This window comes from Quercus robur, chromosome 1, assembly GCF_932294415.1.
Source record: "Quercus robur chromosome 1, dhQueRobu3.1, whole genome shotgun sequence".
In the NCBI taxonomy this organism is placed as follows: domain Eukaryota; kingdom Viridiplantae; phylum Streptophyta; class Magnoliopsida; order Fagales; family Fagaceae; genus Quercus; species Quercus robur.
The window spans coordinates 5,775,032-5,802,530 of NC_065534.1; the positions used below are offsets into that span (position 1 = coordinate 5,775,032).

Genomic DNA, 27,499 nt, shown 5'->3' on the forward strand with positions numbered 1-27,499 from the left:
CCTCGCAGAAATGACGATGAAGATCTGAAGGAAGGATGTGCTTAAGGATTTCTGGGCGCTGGAGTTCTCTGAAGGGCTCTGTTCTGATGAGCGAATAAAAGAAAAGAAGAGGGGAGCCTGTCTGACGCCTTATATAGTCGGGAGGAGAGAGAAAAGATCGACCTCGCCTAAAAAGTCGAGAAATAATGATGGCCGTTCGATCCATGTCTCATCGTTGGATGAAGGGGACAAGAAACCTCCAGAAGTAAATGGCCGCGCCTCGTAAATTGTAGCGCGTCCAAAAGTAACTGCCCGCACGCGCGCCCCAAGGCTTCTTTGCTTCCATCCTCTCATTGACATCAAAACCCCGCTTTTCTCCTCGGAAAGAGATAAAAACCGGAGTTTTGAGGGGCTATTGTGGGGCCCGGCCCAAAACAATGGGCTACCTAAACACAGGCCCGTCCGAAAAGCATCATGTCCGAGGAAAAGTCATAGCCAAAACGTTATCCAAGCCCAACTATGGTAAAAGAAACCTGTCCGAGGAGTAACATCTCCTCGGACGCTACGAAGTCCAGGCCAAGAGCTCGCCCCTACCACTGCAGCTCATCCTCCAAGCATATAAAAAGAATAAAACCCAAAATATCTCATGAAAAGCAACTACTGCCACATTAAATGTGTTACAGCCACCCTCTTGGCCGCATTAATGAGGAAAAGACCCCTGAACAGTACTGCCTTGGCCACTGCAACTCACAAGGGGATGATAAAGGTGTCTGATAGGACAGGTGCTCAAGTGGGGGCTTAGATGATCAACAAGTGTAAGGTTCAGATAAGAATAATAGAGCTATATAATGTAATAAAATCCCTCAAAGAAAGGGACGGAAAAAACTGTATTCATCACTTAGGAAGTAAAAACTTCTGGGGAATATTCATTCTGGTGTTTTTATCCTTGCAACAACCTTCTCCATACCTAAGTCCGACCAGGTTCACTGAGACTAAGTTCTTTCACCCATCCTCTACAAACATTTATTGTGTGTTGCGCTTTGGGTCAGGGCCAGATCAAAAGGGTTTGGGCCAGGAAATTCGTGCAACTACAAAAATAAATAAATAAAAAGTCATGCATTGTACCAAATTTTTGATATGTCTAAATTGTTGTCATTTTCGAAGTAATAAAATCCCATTGGAAAACAGTAATAGTAACAGGCTAACAGCTAATGAAAACAATTCTTGTAAAGAAAAGTGTTTTCCTTATTTTATTGATAAGATTCAATTCTTAAAGCTGTAAACCACCGTCACAAGGAGTCGTTTTCATTTTCCCTCTGCTCCTTTGATCATCAGCGTTTAGCAGGCAAATACTATGGCATATATACCCATGGTCCCATTTCCAAGAATTTTTATTATGAATGGATGAAGATGGTCGGACAAAATGGGCTTCTGCCCTTTTCCACAAAACTAATTAGCCTTTTGCCCTTCTTCCCAAACTAAATAGGGAAATGCCCCTCTTTTAAAACTCGACTTTTTCAAAATCGAGTTAAACCCTATAGTGACGTTTTTAAGGACCTATAGTGACATTTTTAAGGACCTATAGTGGCGTTTCGTAACTTGATATCCATAAAATCGAGTTATAGGCAATTTTATTGCCTATAACTCGATTTTGTGAATATCAAGTTATAAAACGTCACTATAGGTTCTTAAAACGTCACTATAGGTCCTTAAAAACGTCACTATAGGGCTTCAGAATTTTTTTTTTTTTTTTTTAACTCGATTTTGAAAAAGTCGAGTTTCAAAAGAAGGGCATTTCCCTATTTAGTTTGGGAAGAAGGGCAAAAGGCTAATTAGTTTTGTGGAAAAGGGCAAAAGCCCATTTTGTCCGAAGATGGTCTAAGAGCTCATAGTTCTAGGACTTGAATGCTTGAATCTGAACTCCTTTTCTATCATTGCAAGATTTGAAATAAATAAGTAATTAGTCAATTAGGTTTAATCATAATTTTTCACCTTAAATTATAATGTTTGAGATTAATTTTTGATCTCCACTTAACAAATTAGTCCCATAAAAAAAAATAAAAAAAATAAAAAAATTTGTGGATATTGGGTGGTGGAGTGCACTAATTTGTCAAAATTTTTTGATCACTGCATCTTGATTTATATTATCCACCCTAACCCACTGTACTAATCCTTTCAATGGATACTAATATTGCAAATTAATCTTAAATTAAAGTATTAAATATAAGAAGTTACAATTAACTCGTGAAATTTTAACTCAAAGTAAATTATATTAATAAAGTATTTATTTTGAACATATGGCCAAAGCAGCCGAATACATCATCATACATGTAACATTTACGTTGAGTCACACATAATTTTTATTATATAATATACAATATGCATGTGAACCTACAATTTAATTAATAATATGAATTCATAGCTGTCTTTTAGAGGTCCAAACTTTCAAAAGTTTATTATTAAATTTAGGAGAAATGCATTTTCCCTCCTTTAGTTAATCCAAAAAACACAAATCCACAAATCCCTTGAATTTCAACTTGAGATATTCTCAACCCTTCCATAAAACATAAAATCCCTTGAATTTCACTTTTGGACACTCATGACTCAACTCTCTCCTTTGATCAAGATTAAAGTGTAAAAGCTAACATATGAGCTAAACATCATATTCTAACCAATGGGATCGACATATCGTTTCTTCATGATCTTATGTAATTATGCCTTATTTGGGCCTGATGTCAAAAGCTTTATTTTAACCTTTTTATTAGAAATAATTCTCAATCATTATTTTTATACCTAAAAAAAAATAATTTTTATTTTTATCTTATTGATTCATTACCTAATAATATGAATTTCTTTTATTACAACAAGCCAAGAAGAAGAGATTCGAAGTTAAATTGGACTCCATGAAAAAACTAAATAATAATCCATGGACTCACATTGAACTTTTCTAGGGTATGGAAACATTAAAATTCTATTAGATAAATCAAATATTTCTTAACCATCTTCTCAAAAAAAAAATCTTAACCATGGCAAAATTCACTCAATTGCGTTAATTTTATAAGATTGAGTACAAGTGAAAAATGACCTCATTTACAACCCTAAATGCTTATATATATATATATATATATATATACACATATATATCTTGAAGGACTTGTAAGGCCAGTGTATTTGGGGTAGCGTACTACAAGTGTGTGGTGATGAAGATGAAGCAATAAATATATATAGCACATATTAGCAAACCACACTAGTAGTGGCATTGAACTATATATTGAAGCAGGAATAGGATACCATAGCATATATAGACTCCCCGAGGCCCATTCCCAGGGATTCACATTTCTGTTCCTGTTGTGCCACATTCTGTTCCGGTTATCAAATCTAACCCTTTTGGGCCTAATTGCATGGTGGGATTGGCAATAACCCTTTGTGTATAGTGACATTTTCTATGATAGTTGTTAGAATATAATTGAATGATTAAAATAAAATACACACGCACGTACACCCTCATAAAATATAATTAGCTCTATCATTGCTGATACTGATTGATTTATTTGTTTAGTAATATTACTCTTCTGTTTTCAACTATTAGCTGGAGCAGTGGTGCTGTCCCATAATTTAGTGTCTTCGATACGCAGGCATGTCAGCCTTGAACAAGTCTAACACGGAGAGTGAAGAGGGTCCTGTATAGTTGGTAATTAAGCACTCATTCGCTTGTTCATCACCCAAGAAAGCTTGTTTTGTGCAAACAGCTCTAAATTATCGTTTAACTATATTGATCAGAGAGAGAAGATATGAAGAAACTGCATGAAAGAAAAATTCGAAGTCAAAATGCTGGCCTTCCATCAATTAAACCGTGTCAGACTTGCTCCAATTTGCCTATTTTAAATTGAGAATAGAATGTTCTTGCTAGTTTCTGATGATTTTTTTTCCTGTTTTTAAGATCGAATCTTAATCCGTGAGTAAGGGCAGAGCCACATGCATTTGAGTGGAGAAATCTGTCCCGTTGAATTGTTTTTGGAAAAAAACATGGGACTACGTAGTTTATGTTAGAGATTATGGTCTAAAAAGTCCAAAAACTTATATAAAGAGCAAGTGAATTAATTTAGGGTTAGTAGTCTATGATTAATTTAGTGTTCTTACTATGTAAACCCTACATTGAGTTTATTGTGATGTGTATAAATGATATAGTAAGAATGTCATCATCTATGGTTTTCCACTATGAACATAAATCATCAAACCAACAATGTTAAATTCTTGCTTCCGTTTTTTTTTTCTTCTTTTTCTTTCAATTACTCAACATATTTAGTGGTTTAAAATTTTACAATTTTTTTTTTTTGGAAATGATCATATATAATATATTAAATTCAAAACACCATTGAAATTCAATTCAAATCCAAATTAGGTTTTCATTATACACTCTGTTTGTTTCAGCATTAACGTTTTTTGGAAAATGGTTCATTTTCCAAAAAACATTTTCTAGAAAACTGTCTTATTTTCCAGTGTTTGGTAACGACCTTGAAAATATGCTTGAGAATATTTTCTGGTGTTTGGTATGCAATTTTTTTAAAAAAATATTTCCTTTATAATTTAAAACATGTATATTATGTAAACTAATTAATGTAATCATTATAAATAAAAAACCAAGAATGAATTTGGTTTTCATACTAATTAATCTAAAATTTTGACAATAGATACAATCAAAATTAATTAGTTGTCAAATTTCATGATCTCTACCACTCATCTTGCTCATATATATAGAAAGTAACGTACATACACATACACGCACACATATATCAACCATTTGTCTACTATGATCAACCACAAGTCTTCAATATTACTCTAAATTATATATTTACATAATGTACTACATAATATATCATTACTACAGAGTATCTGCCAACAAAAAATGTATTTGCCAACAAATGCAATTTTCCTAAACAATTATCATTCATTATATAACAATATTATTAGTCCACGTTAAAAATTGTCCCATGTAAAAGCAATTTAGAGCAATATAGGTACTATGTTTAAAATTTTCATTTTTTACTTCTTTCATTCTTTCTTCTTCTTCTTCTATTATTTTATTTTATTTTATTTTTTTGCACTTTATGTACAAAAAAGAAGTAACTTCTGCTTAGAATCCATCAAATCGAAAATTTCTTAGAGAAAAAAGAAAATCGAGCTTGAAATTTGAAGCAAAGAATTGGGATTTTGGTAGAGAGGAATGAAATAATTACCGCTGAAAATTTGTTCTCCTTTGCAAGTTGGAGCTATTGATCGATCAGTGAAGTAAAGAAAAAATCTAATCAGAGAATTGTGTTACAGAGGGGAAGAGAAACATGGAGAAAAGAGATACGAGAGACATTTAAAGAGAGAGATCTATGGGAAGAGGAGAGACCAAAGTTAGTGACGGTGAGGGTGTGAAGAAATAAAAAGCAAAGGGAAGAGAGAAAAAGTGAAAAAACTTACCATGAGTGAGAGAAGGCACCAAAAAATTATGTTCCCCACGGCTATAGACGAAGATAATATTTATAGGAGTTGCAACGCATGAGAGAAAGATTGTTTTCCAAAAAAAAAATTGGAAAACAGCTTATAGAAAATAAGCCTTATTTTTATTAGAGTTTTCCGTTGATCAAAGATAGTTTTCCATTGACCAGGTTTTTTTTGTGCTACCAAACACTGGAAAATGTGGAAAACTATCTTTACAGAAGGTTTTCCAACGAAACAAACAGAGTGATAATCTAATTTTACGCCAAGTTTCCATTTTAATTTTCTTAGTTTTGATATCAAGTGACCTGTTCATAATATTCAATACAAAATTAAGTTCAAATGGATACTTCACTCATCTAATTAAGTAAGATTACCTCATCATCATTACTGTTAACTTAGTTTATTTAATTGTATTGATTGAAATAAGATGAATGTTAATAATCTTTTTCTTTAATTAAATTAAAAGATGACATTATAATTAATTGAAGTCCTTCAACTTCCTATTTCTCAATTAATCAAACCACATGATCAATTCGATTGTTTAGCTGGAATTTGTATACTTCAATTGAGTCAATTGCTTGGTTTTTATACGCATTATGGGGTTTTGCCATGGTATTCAATTCTTTTGAATAGATTAAATGAATTTTTTTTCATTAGGCAAAGTCGAGTTGTTTTCTTACTATATTTAAATATGGTAATTTTATAGCTAAAAAATTGCTTGGCTGATTTTATTTTATTTTATTTAAATATGTGCATTAGATCATAAATATCATACTGACTTGTAACCACATGCATATCATAGATGGATGCATTTAAAAATAAACATAACTTAATACATATTAAAATTCCTACCTAAGTTGAATATTACTTATGGTTATTTCTATATATTTGTCCACTCTTAAAAAGATCTTATAAGGATGTCATTTGATTGTGTATGCAAATTGTTCATTCTTTTTTTAAAGGTAATAGAATTTCAACTTATGGTGTACTTTCTATGATAATTAGTGTATAATTCTGTGCGTATGCACATGTACATTTAAAAACAATCACAATTACATGTATATATAAATTCAAATTAAACTTAGTACAAAAATTACAACTTACACATTAAGCCATGAATTTCTAAAATATATAATGGTTTCTCATTATATATAAATATATATAAATTTAGGATTTATTTGGATTTAGACTCTTAGGTTTTCGGTTTTTGTACCTAATAATTTACTTGCCTCAAAAAAAAAAAAAATTAAATGGGACACATAGTGCAAAATTGAATTCCAATTAAAATTCAATTTAAAATCTAATTGAATATAGACTCTTTGATTTTTACACCTAATAATTCACTTGACACACAAATTAGATTTTTAAATTAGATGAGACACATGACTCAAAATTAGACTCCAATATATTAAGAATTTAATTAGATTTTCTCTCAATTTTGGCTATTAATATATATATATATATATATTTATTTATTTATTTATTTATATATTTCTCTTTATCATCAAAATAATACACTAATCAATTTTTGTCAACTCTTAAAAAAAACCTTATAAGTTTATTATTTGGATTTTATGCAAATTATTCATTCTTAATTGTTTTATTTTAGAAAAAAAAAAAAATTGTTACTCCTTAACTTCATTTTCGTCATTGTGGTGCAATAGATTTATTTCATGTATAAAATTTTCAAATAAGCTATTAATAATCAATTTTTTAGAACATGGTTTGCTTTTCCATTGAAATTTATATTTGAAATAATAATAATTTTTGTAAGAACATTTGGATCATTAATTGTAAACTGTATGGTACATTGTTTTCACTATACAAAGAATTAGAATCATGTGTGCAGTCTATTGTTGTAGTGGAGACAGTCCATGTTATAGATAACTTTATTTTTTAAAAATATAACAGTGTACAAAATGTCACATAATTTAAAATTTTAAGTGACAAAACACTAGAGACAATGTAAAATATGTAATGTTTAATCAAATTTATAAAATAAATATTCCATTTTAAATGGAGAGGAATCGATCTTTTCCCTTACGTGATACCATAATGGTTTGCAATATCTATTTCACAATATGCTATCCTTGAAGAGATAACAAACAAACTAGTTAGCCACTATTCTTGTAAAATAAGCCACATCCTTTGGTTGGGCAAGGTTTAGAATTAAACGCACTGGTAAATACTATTTTATAATGTGGTGGATTCAACTCAAAAAATGCACACGCTTAGAATGGCTGGATATAAATCACATTAGCAGGGTGTTTTGTATTGAATTTTGATCGACAGAAGTTGTTCAATAGAATCTTCATTCGGGAAATTCAGATATATTAACACTTACATTGCAACAGCAAGCGCAAGATGTTTAACTCAGCACCCCCCCAAAAAAAAAGAACAAGAATGTTTAGATATCCTTTGTAGTATAGTAACAATAACTTGTAGTCACGTAAAATAGCCACAATACATAGAAAATATTTAAGAACATGAATTCCTGACTTACATTGGTTACATAACATAATATAATCAGTGCTTCTTGCATATAGATCACATAGGATATCTATTTCATGTCTTTATTGTACACAAGGACACTTCATAAAAGCTACAATTCTAAAAAAAGAAATCACCATGCATACAATCCAAAAGAAAGTGATTATTCTTGGAACAATTCAAACTGATAATTTAATAGGTGCATTTAAAATAAATAGCCTTTTGGAGGTGAGAATCATTTATAGTAATAACCCAGTGAGGCAGCGGTGGAGACTAAGCTGGTGAATGTGCTGACTCATGGAGGTATGGAGGAAGTGACTAGAGATGATATGGGGGTGGAGGAGAGCTGTAATAGTATGGAGTGGGTGGTGAAGGAGATGGTGGAGGTGGAGACTTGTAGACGTAAGGAGGTGGTGGTGAAGGAGATGGAGGAGGTGGCGACTTGTAGACATAGGGAGGAGGAGGTGATGGAGACGGAGGTGGTGGAGATTTATAAGTGTAGGGAGGGGGAGGTGAAGGTGAAGGTGGGGGTGGTGATTTGTAGACATAAGGAGGTGGGGGTGAAGGAGATGGACGAGGTGGTGACTTATAGACATAAGGAGAAGGAGGTGAAGGAGATGGAGGAGGAGGTGACTTGTAAACATAGGGAGGAGGTGGGGATGGAGATGGGGGAGGTGGTGACTTGTAAATGTAAGGAGGAGGAGGAGATGGAGAGGGTGGTGGTGGTGATTTGTAAACATATGGAGGAGGAGGTGATGGAGATGGGGGAGGTGGTGACTTGTAAATGTAAGGAGGAGGAGGCGATGGAGATGGTGGTGGTGGTGACTTGTAAACATATGGAGGAGGAGGCAATGGAGATGGTGGTGGTGGTGATTTATAAATGTAAGGAGGAGGTGGTGATGGTGAGGGTGGTGGTGGAGATTTATAAATGTAGGGAGGAGGAGGTGATGGCGATGGAGGAGGAGGGGACTTGTAGACATAAGGAGGAGGTGGAGATGGAGATGGTGGAGGTGGAGATTTATAGACATAAGGAGGAGGAGGTGATAGGGATGGTGGAGGAGGGGATTTGTAAATATAAGGAGGAGGAGGTGAAGGTGATGGTGGTGGTGGTGATTTGTAGACATAAGGAGGTGGAGGTGAAGGAGACGGAGGAGGTGGTGACTTATAGATATAAGGAGGAGGAGGAGGAGGAGATGGAGATGGTGGGGGAGGGGATTTGTAGACGTAAGGAGGAGGAGGTGAAGGTGATGGTGGAGGTGGTGATTTGTAGACGTAAGGAGGTGGGGGTGAAGGAGACGGTGAATGTGGGGATTTATAGACATAAGGAGGAGGAGGTGATGGAGATGGTGGAGGAGGGGATTTGTAAACGTAAGGAGGAGGAGGTGAAGGTGATGGTGGCGGTGGTGATTTGTAGACGTAAGGAGGTGGGGGTGAAGGAGATGGAGGAGGAGGTGATGGAGATGGTGGTGGTGGTGACTTATAAACATATGGAGGAGGAGGTGCTGGTGATGGTGGGGGTGGTGATTTATAAATATAAGGAGGAGGTGGTGAAGGTGAGGGTGGTGGTGGAGATTTATAGATGTAGGGAGGAGGTGGTGATGGTGATGGAGGAGGAGGGGACTTGTAGACATAAGGAGGAGGAGGTGAGGGAGACGGTGGGGGTGGTGATTTATAAATGTAAGGAGGAGGTGGTGATGATGAGGGTGGTGGTGGAGATTTATAGATGTATGGAGGAGGAGGTGATGGTGGTGGTGGAGGTGGGGACTTGTAGACATATGGTGGAGGAGATAACGAAGATGGTGGTGGTGGTGATTTATAAATGTAAGGAGGAGGTGGTGATGGTGAGGGTGGTGGTGGAGATTTATAGATGTATGGAGGAGGAGGTGATGGTGATGGTGGAGGAGGGGACTTGTAGACATATGGAGGTGGTGGACATGGAGATGGTGGAGGTGGCGATTTATAGACATAAGGAGGTGGGGGTGATGGAGATGGTGGAGGAGGGGATTTGTAAATATAAGGAGGAGGGGGTGAAGGTGATGGTGGTGGTGGTGATTTGTAGACGTAGGGAGGAGGAGGGGAGGGTGATGGTGGGGGTGGTGATTTGTAAATGTAGGGTGGTGGGGGAGATGCTGAGGGAGGAGGTGGGGACTTGTAAATGTATGGAGGAGGAGGTGATGGAGAAGGTGGTGGGGGAGACTTGTAGTAGTACGAGGCTGGGGGTGGGGTCAAAGATTTCAATGGCGGAGGTGATGACTCGTCATGGTGATTATGTGGTGGGCGGTCTTCATGCTTTGGTGGTAATGGTGATAAGTCTTCTTCTGGTGGTGGCGGCGAAGCATAGATGTAAGGCTTATCAGCAATTACCCTAGTTGCAATGAGGCAAAATGCTATAACGTAAATCAATGGAGGCCAATGCCTCAAGTGTTTCGAGGTACCCATTTCTTGCAATTCAACTCTAATTGTGAAAGGATAACTCCTATTGAGACTTGCATGGGTGCTAACCCTTTATATAGTGAACTCCATTAATCATTGTTTGAAAATGATAATTTTGTTTAATCCTTTAACAGGCTGTGTTAATGATTCAAAACAATATTTTCCCAAATATTTCAATGATTTTGTGTTTTCTAATTAATTATTTATGTCAACATGGTTTTGTTTTTTAGCAATGTGTTTTTTATTACGTGCTGCCAATAGATGATTCCCACTAAGTACCTGAATCTCATTCCCACGAATGAAGTCAAAGTGGACATGAGTAACGTGCTATGGTTGGGAAATCTCTATTTTTAAATTCCTCTTATCAATTTAATTTAAAGCACGTCCTTCAGACCTGTAGGAAGACAGAAGAGGATTGGATGAAAGAGACTCATGAAAGGAACTAAAGTCAATATGCAACCTTGGTATAGACAGAGACCTTTTTTTTTTTTTTTCCTTGATGGAATAGTTGCTATAGAATATAGACAGACTTTCAATTCCTCAGCTAAGAGTTAAACCTTTCATGCACATTGCTTAACTTTCTATCCAGATGGGTACGCAACATATCAATAATTTCAAAAACAAAAAAAAAAATTCCTACATTATCCTGTGTCGGTTCCACAAATGTGATTTAGCAAAATTTATGATAAATTTTTAAGTAAAACTTGAAAGCAGTCTTCATGCACAATCAAAGCATAACTTTAACTTCTTTAGATGGGTGTGTTAGGTGGCAATTTCTACAAATAATATTTTTGTTTGGCTGAAATGTCGGTGCAATGATTTTGCTTTAACTTACATGCATTATTGATTATGCCAAGTTTTTTTTAAAAAAAAAATGAAGGATTTTTTCTTGATTAATTTTTTACATAAATTAAAATTGGGAAGGTGAAAAGCAGCTGATGTTTATACGGATCGCAAGAATTAATTTTAGTTACTAGGCTGGAGTTTTGCTATTGTCATAAGCACAGTTTTTTAGTGTAGATGGTGAAATTCCAAATTTGTTAAACTAGATAGCTTGGTTTATCCTATTTGTTGTTTGTTGAATAAAAGTTTTTTTTGTCTCACTTTTAAGTTTTAACGTTTCACTTTATGATCCATCAATTGCAATCTAATTTTTTTTAATACATTTATTATTTTATAAGAAAAAATATATATAGCAAAGTGCAATTAGTGAAACATTTTAGAGTAAATAATTTTTTTTTTCTTATTTTCCAAAGAGCTTCTCATTATCAGATAAACAGCTTGAAATTTAGAGGCCTAAGAATGGGCTAGGAGACATTTTGTAAAGTGCTCCATAACTTTTAATAACTTCATTCAATTATCAAGTGAAGAAAAAAAAATGATTCAGCAAAAATAGAAGTTAAAAAGATTATGATAAGTTAGGATATATTTACGTATCCAAGGTATCATGGAATTTCTCTGAAATTCTTGTAGAATCTGAAAGAACCTACGAATCACCATTGACCTAGCTAGTGGTGCAGTGCATACCTAGACAGTTGTGATCTGGACTTCTGACTTCATTATTCTTCAACTTGTCCTATGACTTTCTAACAAATTTGACTTTGTGAGAGACCAACAAGAAACAAAAAAAAATATGTTCTTAATTTGTTTAAGATGTATATTATTTTCTTCAATAGCTGCCCTGTCTAGTTCCCATTGAATCTCGAAAGTTTGTTTAGTATTTTGTAAAAAGAAAATTGTTTATCTTTTATTCCCCATTGAATCTGTACTCCATATTAGTCTATATGCCTCGCAAAGATGCCGCAAGTTATTGCTCTTTCGGATCTACTTTGAAAATAAACGATCGTTTCCCCTCCCCCACAACACCCCCCCCCCCCCTACAATTTTCATTTATATTATCCTACCAATGTCAAATCTCATACAAAATTATTTAAAAATCTCTATAAATGTTCCCATAAAAAAAATCTCAAGAAATGTTGATATATATTTTTTCTTATAATAAGTAAGGGAGAGATTAATTTGATAATGAAGTGGAAAACATTTGAAGAACTCTTCAAAGAAAAAACCATTCTTGGGATAACCAACCCCAGCCCACAAGGAATATTTACTGTATAAGAAATAATTGGATCAATCTATAGTCTATAATCACAATGTTAGTTTTTAAACCTCTAAACAAACAATGTTTAACCTGATTTTATGGTCTAATTATTAGTTAAGCCAATTAGACAAGCCTCAGGTTAAACATATCAAACATATCTTGCAACGGAGAAGTAAATAAGATTAGGGGTGGCAATTCATGTTCACGTGTCAGGTTCGTGTCGGGTTGAGCTGTGAGTATTATGTTATATGGGTCAACATGAACCCGTCCCGTTTAGTAAATGGGTCAGGATTCCTCAACCCTAACATGACCTATTTATTAAATAGGTAACCCAACATAACACGTTTAACCCGTTTAATTAGTAGGTCATGTTATGGTCAACACAAATGACCTATTTATTAACCTGTTTAATTAATAGGTCATAACTAACCTGAATAACCTGTTTGATTAATAGGTAATGTCTAACCCAAATAACCTATTATCAATTCCTATATATCTCTTTCTCAAAAAAAAAAAAAAAAAAAAAAAAAAAAAAATCTCATATATCTAAAATTATATAATTACCATAAATCAAGTAATAATTAGACATTCCATTACAACTTACAATCATAAATCTAGTAATAATAATAAAAGCAAATAATTCTTTTCTTCCTTCAAAATCAAATTACTAGTCCAAAAGGTTCTAATCCATTCTATCAAATTCAATAATATGTCAAAGTTCCATAATAAAATATATAAAATAAAGAGATAATTACACATAACCCACCTGTGGTTTGGGCGAAAATCACTTTGCCTACCTGTGGTTTGAAAAGTATCACTTAACCCACCTGAGGTGTGTTTCTATCACTCTCCGTAACCCACCTCGGTCTCTGCCGTTACAAAAACACCTTTTAACCCCAAAACAGAACATAACGCGAATCAAAACCCCCAAAACTCAAACACTTTTCGAGAGAGACACCCAAGGTGCAATCAGGCTTGTTCTTCGTGGTTTGGAGCGTGTGGAGAGGGAGAAAACACTTGTTTTGCATCATCGAACCTGGGCAAGGTATGTGTGATGTTTTTTCATCTGCATTTGGGTTCTTGATGTGATTTAGGGTTTCAGATTTTGTTCAAGTGTGAACTTACTGTGTGAAAGTCTAAATTTGTACTTCCCAGGAATCGTGTTATGTTGAGATGTCTTCATCAAGTGGTAATTTCTCGGGTTCATGTGAACATATGTGCAATGAGCAGACTTGTGTTTTGAGAACAAGTTTGAGTTTGCACAATTTTGGGAGGAGGTTCTTGGGTTGTAGCCATTATAAGGTTGGTCCTAAGTGTCCTTTTTTTGTTTGGATTGTAACCCAACCTGTCCTCGTGGGAATGAAACTGCACCTTTGGCTCTAGAGAAGATGTCTAGGCTTCAGACTGCTCTCCAACTTGCAAATGAGAGGGAAATGACAGCTCTGGAAACGGCAGAAGAAGTTAGGCAAATGGCAGAAAAAGGCTTTTGAAGAGGAAGCCAAAGCCAAGGAGAGGGAGAGAAAGGCTCGAGCTGTCTGTGCAAAAGCTAAGGAAAAAGCCATTCTTGCTGAAGAGAAGCAAAGAATGTGGAAGTCTGCATGCATTTTGTCATGGATCTTTTTTGTTATTGTTATGTTGTTGTGTTTTGGCTCAATTGAGTTCTCTGGAGTGAAGAGACCTAAATTGTTGCCCCTGAAGTAGTTAATTGGTTAGTAGAGATAGTTATGGCAATGGTGTTAATGAATTTGCATTGTAATAGCACTAGCCTACTGATGTAATGTTTTGATGTTTAAATGAATGAAGAATTGGTCAATTATTGAGTATTTTGTACATATCATAACAACCATTCAATGGAAGAAGTAATGGTCAATTATCAATTTGGCTGTGCATACCATAACAACCATTCCACAATAAAAACTTTCATACACTATATTAGAAAAATATACTTAGACACAATTTGTAGTAGCAATAAATAAACTTCCATATAATTTGGCTGTGCATACCATAACAACCATTCCACAATAAAAACTTCTCATACACCTATTAGAAAAATATACTTGGACACAATTTGTAGTAGCAATAAATAAACTTCCATATAATTTGGTTGTGCATACCATTCCACAATAAAAATAATATACTTGGACACAATTTGTAGTAGCAATAAATAAACTTCCATATAATCTAGTTTGGACAAATATTGTTCCATACAAACTGTAATATCACAACTTCCATATAACAACCTGGAGTGTATTGTACCTTAATTACAAAAAAGCACATTCCAAGGCCAGCAGTGATTGTTTTTTACACTAATTAGTAATTACAAAAAAGCACATTCCAAGGCCAGTAGTGACTGTTTTTTACACTAATTGATAATTACAAAAGGCCAACAGTGGTCTTCACAAAAAAAAAAAAAAAAAAAAAAAAAAAAAAAAAAAACCAAAAAGGCCCACATGTTCCCACTAGCTTTACTCCCAATGCTGGCATGCGTACTCACTAGCTTCATTCATTTCTTACCTTTACTCTTTCCTCTTTCCACCCACTGGATTCATTTTTGGTGGCCTTTGTGCAGCAAGCTATCCTCTAGTCCTCACACCACCAGTGCTCCCACTTGCATGTGAAGGCTACAAAATAAAAAATAGATCCACTTGTTAAAAAATATCCCAAGCTACACAACCATCCAGGACTAAGTTACCTGTGAAGAACTTGGTAAGGTATCCCAGGTCTCCCTAGGTGTGTGAAACTCTGGTTGTGAGGAAGAGAACCATCCTGCTCTCTTGTGAGATGGCCTAGGTTGATTTCCTTGCTGTGAGGATGAAGGCTGAGTGGCAAACATCATGTTGTAGGTCTGGGTAGGTTGCTGGGGTGGTGGCTGAGGTGCAGGCTGAGGTGCAGATCTAGGTGCAGGCACCCCTTCCCTTGCCTGCAACAAAACCCAGTTTCAATACAGTGTCTATTGTAAGTTTAAAAACAAGTTTTTTTTTTGTTTTTTTTTTTGCCATTTAAATCCTAATTACTTACAGCTTTTTCTCTTTGAAGTCTCTGTCTCCTCTGCCATGCTGTCTCCCCAGTGATGCTAGCCTTGCACCCTCTTGAGTTATGCCCTTCCTTTTTGCATTTCCCACATCTTACAGGTCTGTTCTGTCTACTTGCTTTGTAAGGGTTCCTAGGCTCATCAGAAACCCTCTTTCTTTGCTTGGGTGGTCTACCTGGTGGTTTGTATATGTGAGGTGCTAGGGGAGCAGGCTGTCCAGTCTCAGCCCATTCTGACTGGCCAGGCATGGGAGGAAGTACCTCCTTGTATATCTCCATGTAAGTTTCTTTGAAGTAGCATGGGTGGGTATAGTCTTCTGGTGTCTCAATGTTTGTATAAATGGCTGTTATGGCATGTTTGCAGGGAATGCCATTTAAATCCCAAGACCTACAGCTACATGTCTTCTTCACCAAATCAACTACATGCCTCTCATACTGACTGCCTACCTCATAAAGGAAACTACCAGCTGGGGTAGCACTAAATGCCTTACTTTCAACCTTCAATTTCTCCAACCTATCTTGTATGCTTGGACACAACTTTCCAGCATACTTCTGTATCCCTTCCCTTTTTGTGTAAAGCCTAGTCATAAGTCTAACCCTAATCCACTCCAACATTGCCAAGATAGGCTTGTCCCTAGACTTCAATATCATTGCATTAAAAGACTCACTCAAATTATTTATCAAACAATCTGTTAAGGCCCTAGGAGTGAAGTGTGACCTTGTCTACTGTGCAGGTGTAATGTTTGCAAGATACTCATATGCCTTTTCATCCAAATCCCTTATGTACTACATGCATCTCTCAAACTCCCTTACTGTTGTGGCAGCAGCACACCTCCACAATGCATCCTTCAGCTCCAATCCCTTGTGATCAACTTTGAAATTGTTGTAGATGTGTTTCACACAGTATCTATGCTCCACGGTAGGGAATAGTGTCTCTATTGGAGGTATAAGCCCCTGTAAATAAGCAAACAAACAAACAAAACAAGTTAGTTCAGTAAACAAAGTCAACTATTCAAGTGTAACTGAACAAAACAAAACTTGCATACCTTTTGCCTATCAGAAATGAAGACCAACTGAAGCTCCTCTGGCCTCCCTATATCATCAGCAAAAATTTCCAAAAACCATATCCAAGACTCCCTGGTTTCTTGTTCCACAACAGCCATGGCTACTGGAAAAATGTTGTCATTTGCATCCTTGGCAGTGGCAGATAAGATTTGCCTACCAAATTTGTGCTTTATGTGACAACCATCTAAACCTATAAATGGCCTGCATCCACCTAAAAATCCTACCTTCTGAGCATTGAACCTAACATACATCCTCTTAAATTTTGGCTGGGAAGTCTCCTCAGCCATTTCTATCTGCAGTATAACCCTACTCCCCTTGTCTATAGTGGTTATCATTTGTGCATAGTCCCTAAGGACACCATATTGTAGTTGCTCATCTCCATTTATCAAATCCTTTGCCTTTCTCTTTGACCTATACACTTGGTTTACACTTAGGTCAACAGATAAATTTTGCATCACATGGTTGTGTACACCACTCACCTCCCAATTTGGATTTTTGCTAAAATCCTCAATGAACCTCTTAGCAACATAAGCTGATGTTGCTTGGCTGTTTTTGAAAGACTTGGGACAAGTACAGTCATCAGTCAAGGTCTTAATTTGAAATGTTAGCTCTCCACTTATTTGAGATGCATAGCATCTCCACCCACACCCATTCTTGCAGTGAACTAATATCTTGGTCTTCTCATTAAGCTTGAATTTGATGTCAATAGGTTTTTTGATTGCATACTCCCTCAAAGCAGCTCTGAACACCTTTGCATTAGGGAACTTCATCTCCTTCTTCAGTACAACATTTCTCATGTCACTCTTAGCATTAAACTCTACTTGCTCAGGTACCTGCTCATCATCAGACCCATCCATGCTTACTAGGTCATCCTCAAGGGCTAGCTCAGCCCACTCAGGGTCTGTGTAGGGTGCATTGCTTGATTCTGGGGCTGTGTAGGGTGCATTGCTTGATTCTGGGTTTGTATTGGGAGCAGAACCTTGTGGAGCTGAGTTTTGAGCAGCAAATACATCATCACCAAAGCCATCCCCCTCTAGGCCTTCATTTAGCCAATCATCATCATCATCATCATCTCCTTCAACATTCTGTTCTTCATCTCTTGCATCAATGTCAACATCCTCAACATCTTCTTCATCATCACTCTCATCATTATTCTCATCATCATTCTCATCATCTTCATCATCATCACTATCCAATTCTATTTCAACCCTTGCTGCATCACCACTTACATCACCACCTGCATGACCACCTACACCATCTGCCACTCCCCCTGCATCACCACCTACACCACCTGCCACTCCCCCTGCATCACCACCTACACCACCATCTGCCACTCCCCCTGCATCAGGATACTCAACTGCCAATGGCTCCACATCTATGTCAGTATAGATTATGATTTTTTCAGCATACCATGCCTTATGAAGGTTAGTCATGTTTACGACATCTGTATCTGTTTCTATGTCTCTCAAATCATGCTGTAGATCACCATCAGGAATTAAATACTTATATCTACTGTGTTCCTTAGGAGCACCAACTAGATGGCATAAATCCCAAATTTCAAAGTAACTCAACTTGTCAGGGTCAATCTCTGTCAGTAAACGTACAGACCCACCCACATATTGTATGGTTGGCTCCTCCACAAAACATCTCCCAACATGAATTTCAAGGTCAAATGTGACATCATCCATCTGCAATTAAAATAAGTATTTTGTTTACACACACTGACATGCAGAAAGTGACAAGAAGCCAAAAGAGGCAACAAGCCAACAAATTGACAATAACACACGGACAAAGGACCACATAAAGCACATGCAAAACCAGATTCCCAACAAATTCATAAGGACCACACTACCCACACTTCACAAACAAGTGCAATCATTGACAAATAAACTTGATTCCTTCAGGTATATGCATTATAGAAACAACAATAGCAAAATGCATATCCTAAGCGATTCTACACATAAATCGCAAAATGCTAATTTAACATACAAAAAAAATTTTAATGTGCAGATGAACAGCAAAGCCTAACTACGTGGGTGGGTCACCATAAAAAAATGACATCAAGAACCCAAATGCAGATGAAAAAACTTCACACATACCTTGCCCAGGTTCGATGATGCAAAACAAGTGTTTTCTCCCTTTCCACACGCTCCAAACCACGAAGAACAAGCCTAATTGCACCTTGGGTGTCTCTCTCGAAAAGTGTTTGAGTTTTGGGGGTTTTGATTCGCGTTATGTTCTGTTTTGGGGTTAAAAGGTGTTTTTGTAACGGCAGAGACCGAGGTGGGTTACGGAGAGTGACGGAAACACACCTCAGGTGGGTTAAGTGATACTTTTCAAACCACGGGTAGGTAAAGTGATTTTCGCCCAAACCACAGGTGGGTTATGTGTAATTATCCCTAAAATAAAATAAACAAATTTTTACATGGCATCTAAGTGCCATATCAAAAACTAAAAGAAATCATAGTTTAAGATTAAAAAACCAAAATGATTACATGGCATATCAAAATACACATGATGGCAAAATTTAAGTCCAGCCATCCAAGTGCCAGAACAAAAACTAAAAGACATCCAAATTAAGAGACTGTATTAGAAGAGATTGAGGGTTCCATTGAAGAGGTGTCTTCTTTGTGCTCATTCTTATTCAACATACATTCGAATGGCGCATCAAATTTCCAATACCATATACTCCAACAGAAATATATTCCTTTCCACACCTTTTGCATTTGCAAATAGGCCATTCTCCATCTTTTGTAGGAAGCATTTGAAAGAAATGGCAAACACTTGAAGTCCTCCTCCTTTTGTTGTTTTTATTATTTGTCTTAGTCTTAGACTTAGACTTCTTTGGTGGAGGAAATTCAGCCAGTGCATCAAGTTTATCTTTTAAGTCAATGTCTTCACCTTCATTTTTAGTGTCAATACACTGCATCTCATCTTTTTCCATCTAGAAAAATTTAAAGAGAAATTATTAAGCAGAAAATTAGTAATTCTAAGATGACAGAAACAAATAAACTTGAAAAGAAATCATAAATCACAACAAATAATTTTAAAATCAACAAAAAAGAAACAAGTCTAATATTAGTACTAAATGGTTAACAGTATAGTGATTAACACCAAAAAAAAACAAGCGAATGGATCTTCAATTATTTTATTTTAAGAGGACAAAAAAACAAAAAATCAGAAAAGTAATCATAGACATAGAGCAAGACCCAATTATTTTAAAATCAACATTTAGAAAAAAAAAAAAAAAAAAAAAAAAAAAAAAAAAAAAAAAAAAAAAAAAACAAACAAACAAACAAACAGATCTAATATTAGTACTGAACAATCAACATGATAGTTTAACACAAAAAAGTTTATTTCATACAAACAAAACAAAGATACGTTAAAGTTTGAAATGTGGTAGACATTCATCTAATAAAACAAGAGAAAGTCATGTGATGAGAAATAGGTGTGTGGCTGTGGAATTTTTTTGTATAAAAAATATAAAATATCTCATGCTCTAATCTCTTCCCCAAATAGATAACATAAACACAACATAGCTCTCTTAGTCTTTTCAGTTCATCTCCCTCCCCGCTTCTCTGTCTCTTTTTTGTTTTTCCTTTATGAGAATCTCACTTCTTAGTCTCTCTTACAAAAAATAGAACCGAGCAAATCTCCCTTCCAATTTTAGTTCTCTTCCTAATCAAGCTGATCTAGCAATGACAGATCTAATATCTAATGCTTTAGCTTTTGACAATGATAGAACCGTTCACTCTGTTTTTTTGAACTAAAATAATTCATGATTTTCAACTTGGAAAAGTAACAATTTTTTTTTTGCAAAAGTGGTGTGTGTAAAATTGTAAATGAGTGTGAGAAATAGACATTGTTCATATACCTTGCTAGTGGATTCGTCTGTTGAAAGCTGAAGAAAGAGGTGAACTGGTGAAGCTGTGAACCCGTGAAGGAGAAGAGAGAGCAGAGAGGTAGCTACAGTTTTGAGGAGAAGAGACGGTAGTGGAGGCAGCTAGAGATTTGAAGGGAAGATAGAGTAGAGGGTTGAGAGACATGGGGACGGCTAGAGTTTTGATTTTAAATAATGTAGAATCTGTAGAGTTGGAGTATTGAGGAGAAGAAGAACAGTCAGAGAGTTAAGGCTGATGATAAAAACAAAGAGACAGAGTGAGAGAGGTGTGACTGAGATCTAGTAGTGAGGGAGGAGAATAAGAGAATAGGTAATCTTATATACCTAGGTTTATAAGGGTAAATTGGTAAAATTACCTTTATAAGCTAATCAGGTCAAACGGGTTCATATGTTGAACACGAACACGACCTGTTTAGTAAACGGGTCAGCCGTGTCGACCCGAATATGACCCGAACTCATTTAGCCTTAACCCATGACCTATTTATAAATGGGTTAGTCGTGTCGGGTTCATGGGTCGTGTCAGATTTTGCCACCTCTAATAAGATAATGATATGATGACCTAGAAAAAACAACAAAACAAACTAGTTTCAAAGTAAAAAATCCAGGGGGGCCAATCTCAAGAAGAACAATCCGCTATCAAATAGAAATTTACAGTCAAGAATATTTAATTTGTAGTAACCTTAACTATGATTATCAAACCTAGCTCTTAAACCTTCAGTCTTCTTTGATATGGATCTGTTCTAAATGTGAACCTCCAATCCACACTTTGATCTTCAATACGCTTGATATCTGAAACTTTTCTTCACATAGACCTCTAGTCTATGACTCTAAGACCACCCTTGAAGATTTACATCTCTAGCACCCTTGATGACTAGAATGAGGCAGCAACTTCTACACCACCAAATCTTGAGTTTCTTCAAAGAATAACACCGGTAGAAGATTTGAAAGAGTTTTGGATACAAAAACCCTAGATCTACAATAGGAGGCACAAGAGACATTTCTCTTTCAATCAAAAAGCTCTCTAGGGTTAGCTTAAATGTCCTTTAAATACTGCAACAAACAGATTATGATTTGGGTTTTAAACGGACAAGTTATGGGCTTTTTATGTTTGATGATCTGCGATCTTCGATCAATTGAAAATTCTCTTGATCGATCGAAGCTGTGAAAAATCCAAATCCTTGAATCAGCTTCTTTCCTATTCTTGTACACTAAATACCAGCATATTGAGTATCGTTTAATCATATCTATAGATTTAGTAACCTATATCTTCACAAATTTGTGCTCACATGATTGCCAATTTATCTATACACATGTAGAACCTAACACACAAGACCTATGTAGACTAGACACAACTTACAACCTTAGCAAGCGACCGATTTGCCTCCCACCTCTAGAACTTTCGAACTCTTCTATGCAATTTCCATCATAAAAGAACCTGTCTGCATCAACCAAGAACTCTAATACATCAACAAACACATTTGTAGAGGTTTAAGAATTTATATGGTTTGAAGTTTGACCGACCAACTCACGACGAGAGTTTTCTCACAATTTAGGTTTAAGAGAAAAAAGGCTTTCTCAATGGTCATAGAAGCAATTGCCGCAAATGTTGAACAAAGTTTTTGTTTGACTAGAGATTGCACAATTGTTTGAACTTCAAACAACCATATATAACCCATTTAACATCCAAATTGTGTCAAATTTTATCTATTTTGAAGCTATGGATGTTTACTTTCCAATACAATATGTTTCAATAAAAATAAGTTCGTTATAGTGTAAAGATACAAGCAAAAGATCATAGACTCATCATCCTTAAATAGCTTTTAAATTCGACTCAACCCTAACACAATTTTATTGATATATGGCTTAAATGAAACTATGTTTTGGCACTAGGATTGGCTAACATATCTATGAACCCTAACATATAGTGTATAATATAACAAGAATTTTACTTTGAATGATTTGTTGATAATTATTAATTAATTTTTATAAGATAATTTTAAAATTCTCATATAATATACCAAAGGTATTCTAGTTTCATTTAATGTCTCTCAATTAGATGAGCTTTTCGATAAATTATATTTGAATTATATTGTCTACTTATATCTTTATAGATACAAAATATCAAGATATTTATAAATTAATAATTATTTAGATGAGCTTTTCAATAAATTCTATTTAAATTATATTGTCTCCTTATATCCTCTATAGATACAAAATATCAAGATAATTATAAATCAATAATTATATTTCCACTCATGTAAACTATATAATCGAGTAATGTCTTCTTGATTAATTGATAAAATATACATTACCGCTAACGGTTAGAAATTTCAATTAAATTTTTTTTTAATGGAATATACAGTTTTCTCGAAATATGTGACTCAATGAATTAAATTTACATTCTCACATTTCCTTCATGCCTAAAAAATAAATAGATACGAACTATGCATTTGGCATTGGCTTAAAAGACCAGCTTTTTTTTACTATTCAACTTATTTTTTTTACTATTTATGGGTACCGTTACACTTTTTGGTACTATTTATGGGTCTCATTGTACTATTTCAACTACATTTTAGTTTTATCTATAATACTTTCAGCAAAAAGTTTTCAGTTTCAGCTAAATAAGTTGTTTCCAAACAGACATGAAATAAGGGGAAATATTTGATGTACAGATTAAGAACAACATTTTTATAAATGACAGCGGGGTCATGTGCCAGTTTCATGGACATAATTTTTTGTGAGATAACTTGAATGTAATTGAAATTATTAACAGTAGGGAGATTTTTTTTTTTTTTTTTTAGAAACATTATTTTATAGTTAATGGCTGAAAATAGCCCCACAGTTTGGGGGGAAAGTGCAATTAACCTATGTTTTTATTCTTAGTTTTTTGTCTATTAAAATTATATACAAAACTTGGTGAATTTATGGATCAATAAGTAAATAACATCATATTAGCACAAAAATTGACGTACATGTTAAGAACGAAAATAATGTACAATTCTAATTGTTGAATTTTTAAAACAATAATTGAATAAAAAATTTATGAGGTAGTATATATAAAAATAAATTAGTATATAACTCATGCATATGCATGGTAAAATTAAAAACAATTACACACATATATGAGTTCTTCTAAAAAACAACACACACACATGTGAGTTCAAGTTATATCTAATGTAAGAATTAAACATTTATTACCAGAGAGAGAGAGAGAGAGTATGGTAGTTGGTTATGGAGAAAGACACCCCCCGATGGATAGTGGGTGCAAGCACTCTACTTAATCATATTTATTTACACATTATTTGCCCTGAGTCTCATAATTTAACTGACATCTTTCCATGCACAAAATTTTTGGAGGTCTAGGGAAGAAAAACTTGTACTGCAAGATTAATAACATATTGTAAGATCTCAGAAACACAAACAAATTTTCCGTGGTTTGGAGTGAGGGTACATTGCCATTTGTGCAATAGGATTATCACTGAAGACCCTTCACGACTGGTCGCTAGCTATCTTAAGGAAAAAAAAAAATATACTGGAAAGAACCTCATGTAATGCTGCTACAATACCCACATTGCCTGAAAAAGAAAGTCACCAATCACTCGATCATTTTTGGGATACAAAGTGAGTTAGGGTTGTTTGTATAGTCTGCCATTGACATGAAACCGTAACTGTTAGTAATCTATTTCATGATACTTTAAACTTGCTAAGATAAAAATCAAAATAAGTTAGTCTTTCCTCGTCTAAAAGTAGACATGCACGTCCTCTAGATCGATAGGCAAGATTTATAGCTAAAAGCATTAGGAAGTACATTATCATAAGGCGGTGGATTAAACTCAAATGAACGCACTTAGAATGCATGGATAAAAATTATACAAACCAGGGTTTTCTTGATTGAATCTTAATCACTTGCAGTTGTATAAAACAAACTTGATTTGGGATTTAAGATATATAAAAACTTGCATATTGCAACAAGAACCAGAATGCTTAGATGACATTTGTAATAAAAATTACATGTAGTTGGGCAAATCAGAAATATACATAGAACTTCTTAAAGAACTTGAATTTCAGTCATTCATTGGTTACAGAAAATAATACAATTGAGTTCTTCATACATAGAGATCATTTGGACTCTCCATTTCATGCCTTTATTGTATAGAAGACACTTGTTCCTATATAAAATTCAAATCTGCAAAAAGAATTGTACGATAAATAAAATCCAAACGAAACTGATTATTATTCAAACAATTCAAATTGATCATTTGATCATTTAATAAAGGGTAAATTTAAACTTAATAGTATTCTGGAGGTGGGGGTGATTTGTAGTAATATGGGGGTGAGGAAGACTCATAAGAAGGTGGATGAGGTGATTTGTGGAAGTATGGTGGATGTTCATGCTCAAATGGCGGTGGTGAGTTATGGAAGTATGGAGGAATTGGCCAGTGATGACGAGATGGGGGTGGAGGAGAAACATAGTAGTATGGAGGTGGTGGTGATGGAGAAGGAGGAGGTGGAGACTTATAGTAGTATTTTGGAGGTGGTGGGGACTTTAATGGAGGAGGAGGTGACTTATAGTAATAAGGAAGTGGTGGTGAGGGAGATGGGGGTGGGGGAGATTTGTAGACGTACGGAGGTGGGGGAGAAGGAGATGGGGGTGGCGGAGATTTATAAATGTAGGTAGGGGGAGGTGAAGGAGAAGGTGGGGGTGGTGATTTGTAAACGTAAGGAGGTGTTGACTTATAGACATAAGGAGAAGGAGGTGAAGGAGATGGAGGAGGAGGTGACTTGTAAACATAGGGAGGAGGTGGTGATGGAGACGGAGGAGGTGGTGACTTATAGACATAGGGAGGAGGTGGGGATGGAGATGGGGGAGGTGGAGACTTGTAAATATATGGAGGAGGAGGTGATGGGGATGGAGGTGGTGGTGATTTGTAAACATATGGAGGAGGAGGTGAGGGTGAGGGTGGTGGTGGAGATTTATAGACATAGGCAGGAGGTGGGGATGGTGATGGGGGAGGTGGTGACTTGTAAACATATGGAGGAGGAGTGGATGGAGATGGTGGTGGTGGTGACCTGTAAACATATGGAGCAGGAGGTGATGGGGATGAAGGTGGTGGTGATTTGTAAATATATGGAGGAGGAGGTGAGGGTGAGGGTGAGGGTGGTGGTGGAGATTTATAAACATAGGGAGGAGGTGGGGATGGAGATGGGGGAGGTGGTGACTTGTAAGCATATGGAGGAGGAGGGGATGGAGATGGTGGTGGTGATTTGTAAATATAACGAGGAGGAGGTGAGGGTGACGGTGGTGGTGGAGATTTATAGACAGAGGGAGGAGGTGGAGATGAAGATGGAGGAGGTGGTGACTTGTAAATGTAAGGTGGAGGGGGTGATGGAGATGGTGGTGGTGGCGATTTGTAAACATAAGGAGGAAGAGAGGATGGTGAAGGTGAAGGTGGTGGTGGAGATTTATAGACATAAGGAGGAGGTGGTGAGGGTGGTGGTGGTGGTGGAGATTTATAAATATAGGGAGGAGGTGGTGATGGAGATGGAGGAGGTGGTGACTTGTAAATGTAGGGTGGAGGAGGTGATGGAGATGGCGGTGGTGGTGGTGGTGACTTGTAAACATATGGAGGTGGAGGAGATGGAGATGGTGGTGGTGGTGACTTGTAAATATATGGAGGAGGAGGTGATGGAGATGGTGGTGGTGGTGATTTATAGACATAAGGAGGAGGAGGTGAGAGTGATGGTGGTGGTGGAGATTTATAAACATAGGGAGGAGGTGGTGATGGAGATGGTGGTGGTGGTGATTTGTAAATGTAAGGAGGAGGGGATGGTGAGGGTGGTGGTGGAGACTTATAGATGTATGGAGGAGGTGGAGATGGAGATGGAGGTGGTGGGGATTTGTAGACATATGGAGGGGGAGGTGATGGAGATGGTGGAGGAGGAGATTTGTAAACATAAGGCAGAGGAGGTGAAGATGGTGGTGGTGGTGGTGGTGGTGATTTGTAAACATAAGGAGGTGGGGACTTGTAAACATATCGTGGTGGAGGAGATGGTGATTTATAGACATAAGGTGGTGGAGGAGAAGGAGATTGAGGAGGTGGAGACTTGTAAATATATGGAGGAGGTGGTGATGGAGATTGTGGTGGGGGAGACTTATGGTAGTAGATAGGGGGAGGTGGTGAAGATTTCAATGGTGGAGGTGGTGACTCATAGTAATAAGGCGGTGGAGGAGAATGCTCTGGTGGAGGAGGTGAAGCATAAATGTAAGGCTTATCAGCTACTACACTAGTAGCTATAATGCAAAAGGCTAAAGCATAAACCAGCTGAGGCCACTGCCCCAGATGTCTCGAGGTACCCATTTCAACTCTAGTTGCCAAAGGATTAGTCGTTTAGACTTGTATGGCTAACGATGAATGCCAACCCTTTATATAGTGAACTCCACAATCATTCTTGAAAATGATGTTTTTGTTTATTCCATTTACAGGCTGTGTCAATGATTTAAACATCATTCCAAATCTCTTTTTAATGAATCAAATCTAAAATATTGACAGTCAATATGCTTAGAAGTTTCCCACCACGTAGCTCAATTTCATTTTCATGAACGTAGTCCAGATGTACAGAGTAGGTAAAGGCGGTGTTTGGCTGGATGATGGCTAGAGATACAATTTTTTATCAATTTATACGCACATTCTATTGAAAGCTAAAGGGTATTTGTCTTTCCACGATATAGTAAGACATGAGGGTAGGACAAACGTGTAAATAAAAATTTAGAATTAAAGTCAAAATCTAAGTTGGCTTAAGAGAGACTTTGTCTTAATAAGACCTGGCCCCTTCATTTAAAGATAGCAATAGCTTTCAATGTTGTTCTACTTGACCTGCCGTCGGCTCCTTTATTATTGTGTTTTGGCAAATATTTACCTTGTGTTTTTCAGTAAGACTTGAACAATCTTCATGCACAATACAAACCTTACTGTCTTGGTGGTTGTGTTGGATAGCTATTTTCTACAAATATT

General features: G+C 36.0%; 3 protein-coding genes and 1 long non-coding RNA gene across 4 annotated transcripts; all 4 read right to left on the bottom strand.

Annotated features, from left to right (window-relative positions):
• Positions 1 to 7,914: 7,914 nt before the first annotated feature.
• On the bottom strand, positions 7,915 to 10,426 carry LOC126717660 (extensin-2-like). Its single transcript, XM_050419501.1, has one exon. It carries the CDS (start codon positions 10,396 to 10,398, stop codon positions 8,278 to 8,280), a length of 2,121 nt encoding a protein of 706 aa, XP_050275458.1. The 5' UTR covers positions 10,399 to 10,426; the 3' UTR covers positions 7,915 to 8,277.
• A 4,646-nt stretch (positions 10,427 to 15,072) lies between these two features.
• Positions 15,073 to 16,171, bottom strand: LOC126717689 (uncharacterized). The gene is made up of 2 exons (XM_050419536.1): positions 15,509 to 16,171; positions 15,073 to 15,410 (listed from the first exon to the last, which is right to left on the bottom strand). The coding sequence occupies exons 1-2, from the start codon at positions 16,169 to 16,171 to the stop codon at positions 15,174 to 15,176; spliced, it is 900 nt and encodes a 299-aa protein (XP_050275493.1). The 3' UTR covers positions 15,073 to 15,173.
• Positions 16,172 to 19,458: 3,287 nt separating this feature from the next.
• Positions 19,459 to 20,670, bottom strand: LOC126717721 (uncharacterized). Its single transcript, XR_007652728.1, has 2 exons — positions 20,460 to 20,670; positions 19,459 to 19,529 (listed from the first exon to the last, which is right to left on the bottom strand). It is a non-coding gene; the product is annotated as an uncharacterized LOC126717721 (long non-coding RNA).
• A 3,779-nt stretch (positions 20,671 to 24,449) lies between these two features.
• On the bottom strand, positions 24,450 to 26,871 carry LOC126717671 (extensin-2-like). Its single transcript, XM_050419509.1, has one exon. It carries the CDS (start codon positions 26,843 to 26,845, stop codon positions 24,776 to 24,778), a length of 2,070 nt encoding a protein of 689 aa, XP_050275466.1. The 5' UTR covers positions 26,846 to 26,871; the 3' UTR covers positions 24,450 to 24,775.
• Positions 26,872 to 27,499: the final 628 nt, after the last annotated feature.

Coding starts and splice junctions, on each gene's coding strand:
- LOC126717660 (XM_050419501.1), bottom strand. CDS start 10,398: ATGGGTACCTCGAAACACTTGAGGCATTGGCCTCCATTGATTTACGTT.
- LOC126717689 (XM_050419536.1), bottom strand. CDS start 16,171: ATGATATTGAAGTCTAGGGACAAGCCTATCTTGGCAATGTTGGAGTGG. Junction 15,411..15,508: donor GACTTCAAAGAGAAAAAGCT/GTAAGTAATTAG, acceptor GTTTTGTTGCAG/GCAAGGGAAGGGGTGCCTGC.
- LOC126717671 (XM_050419509.1), bottom strand. CDS start 26,845: ATGGGTACCTCGAGACATCTGGGGCAGTGGCCTCAGCTGGTTTATGCT.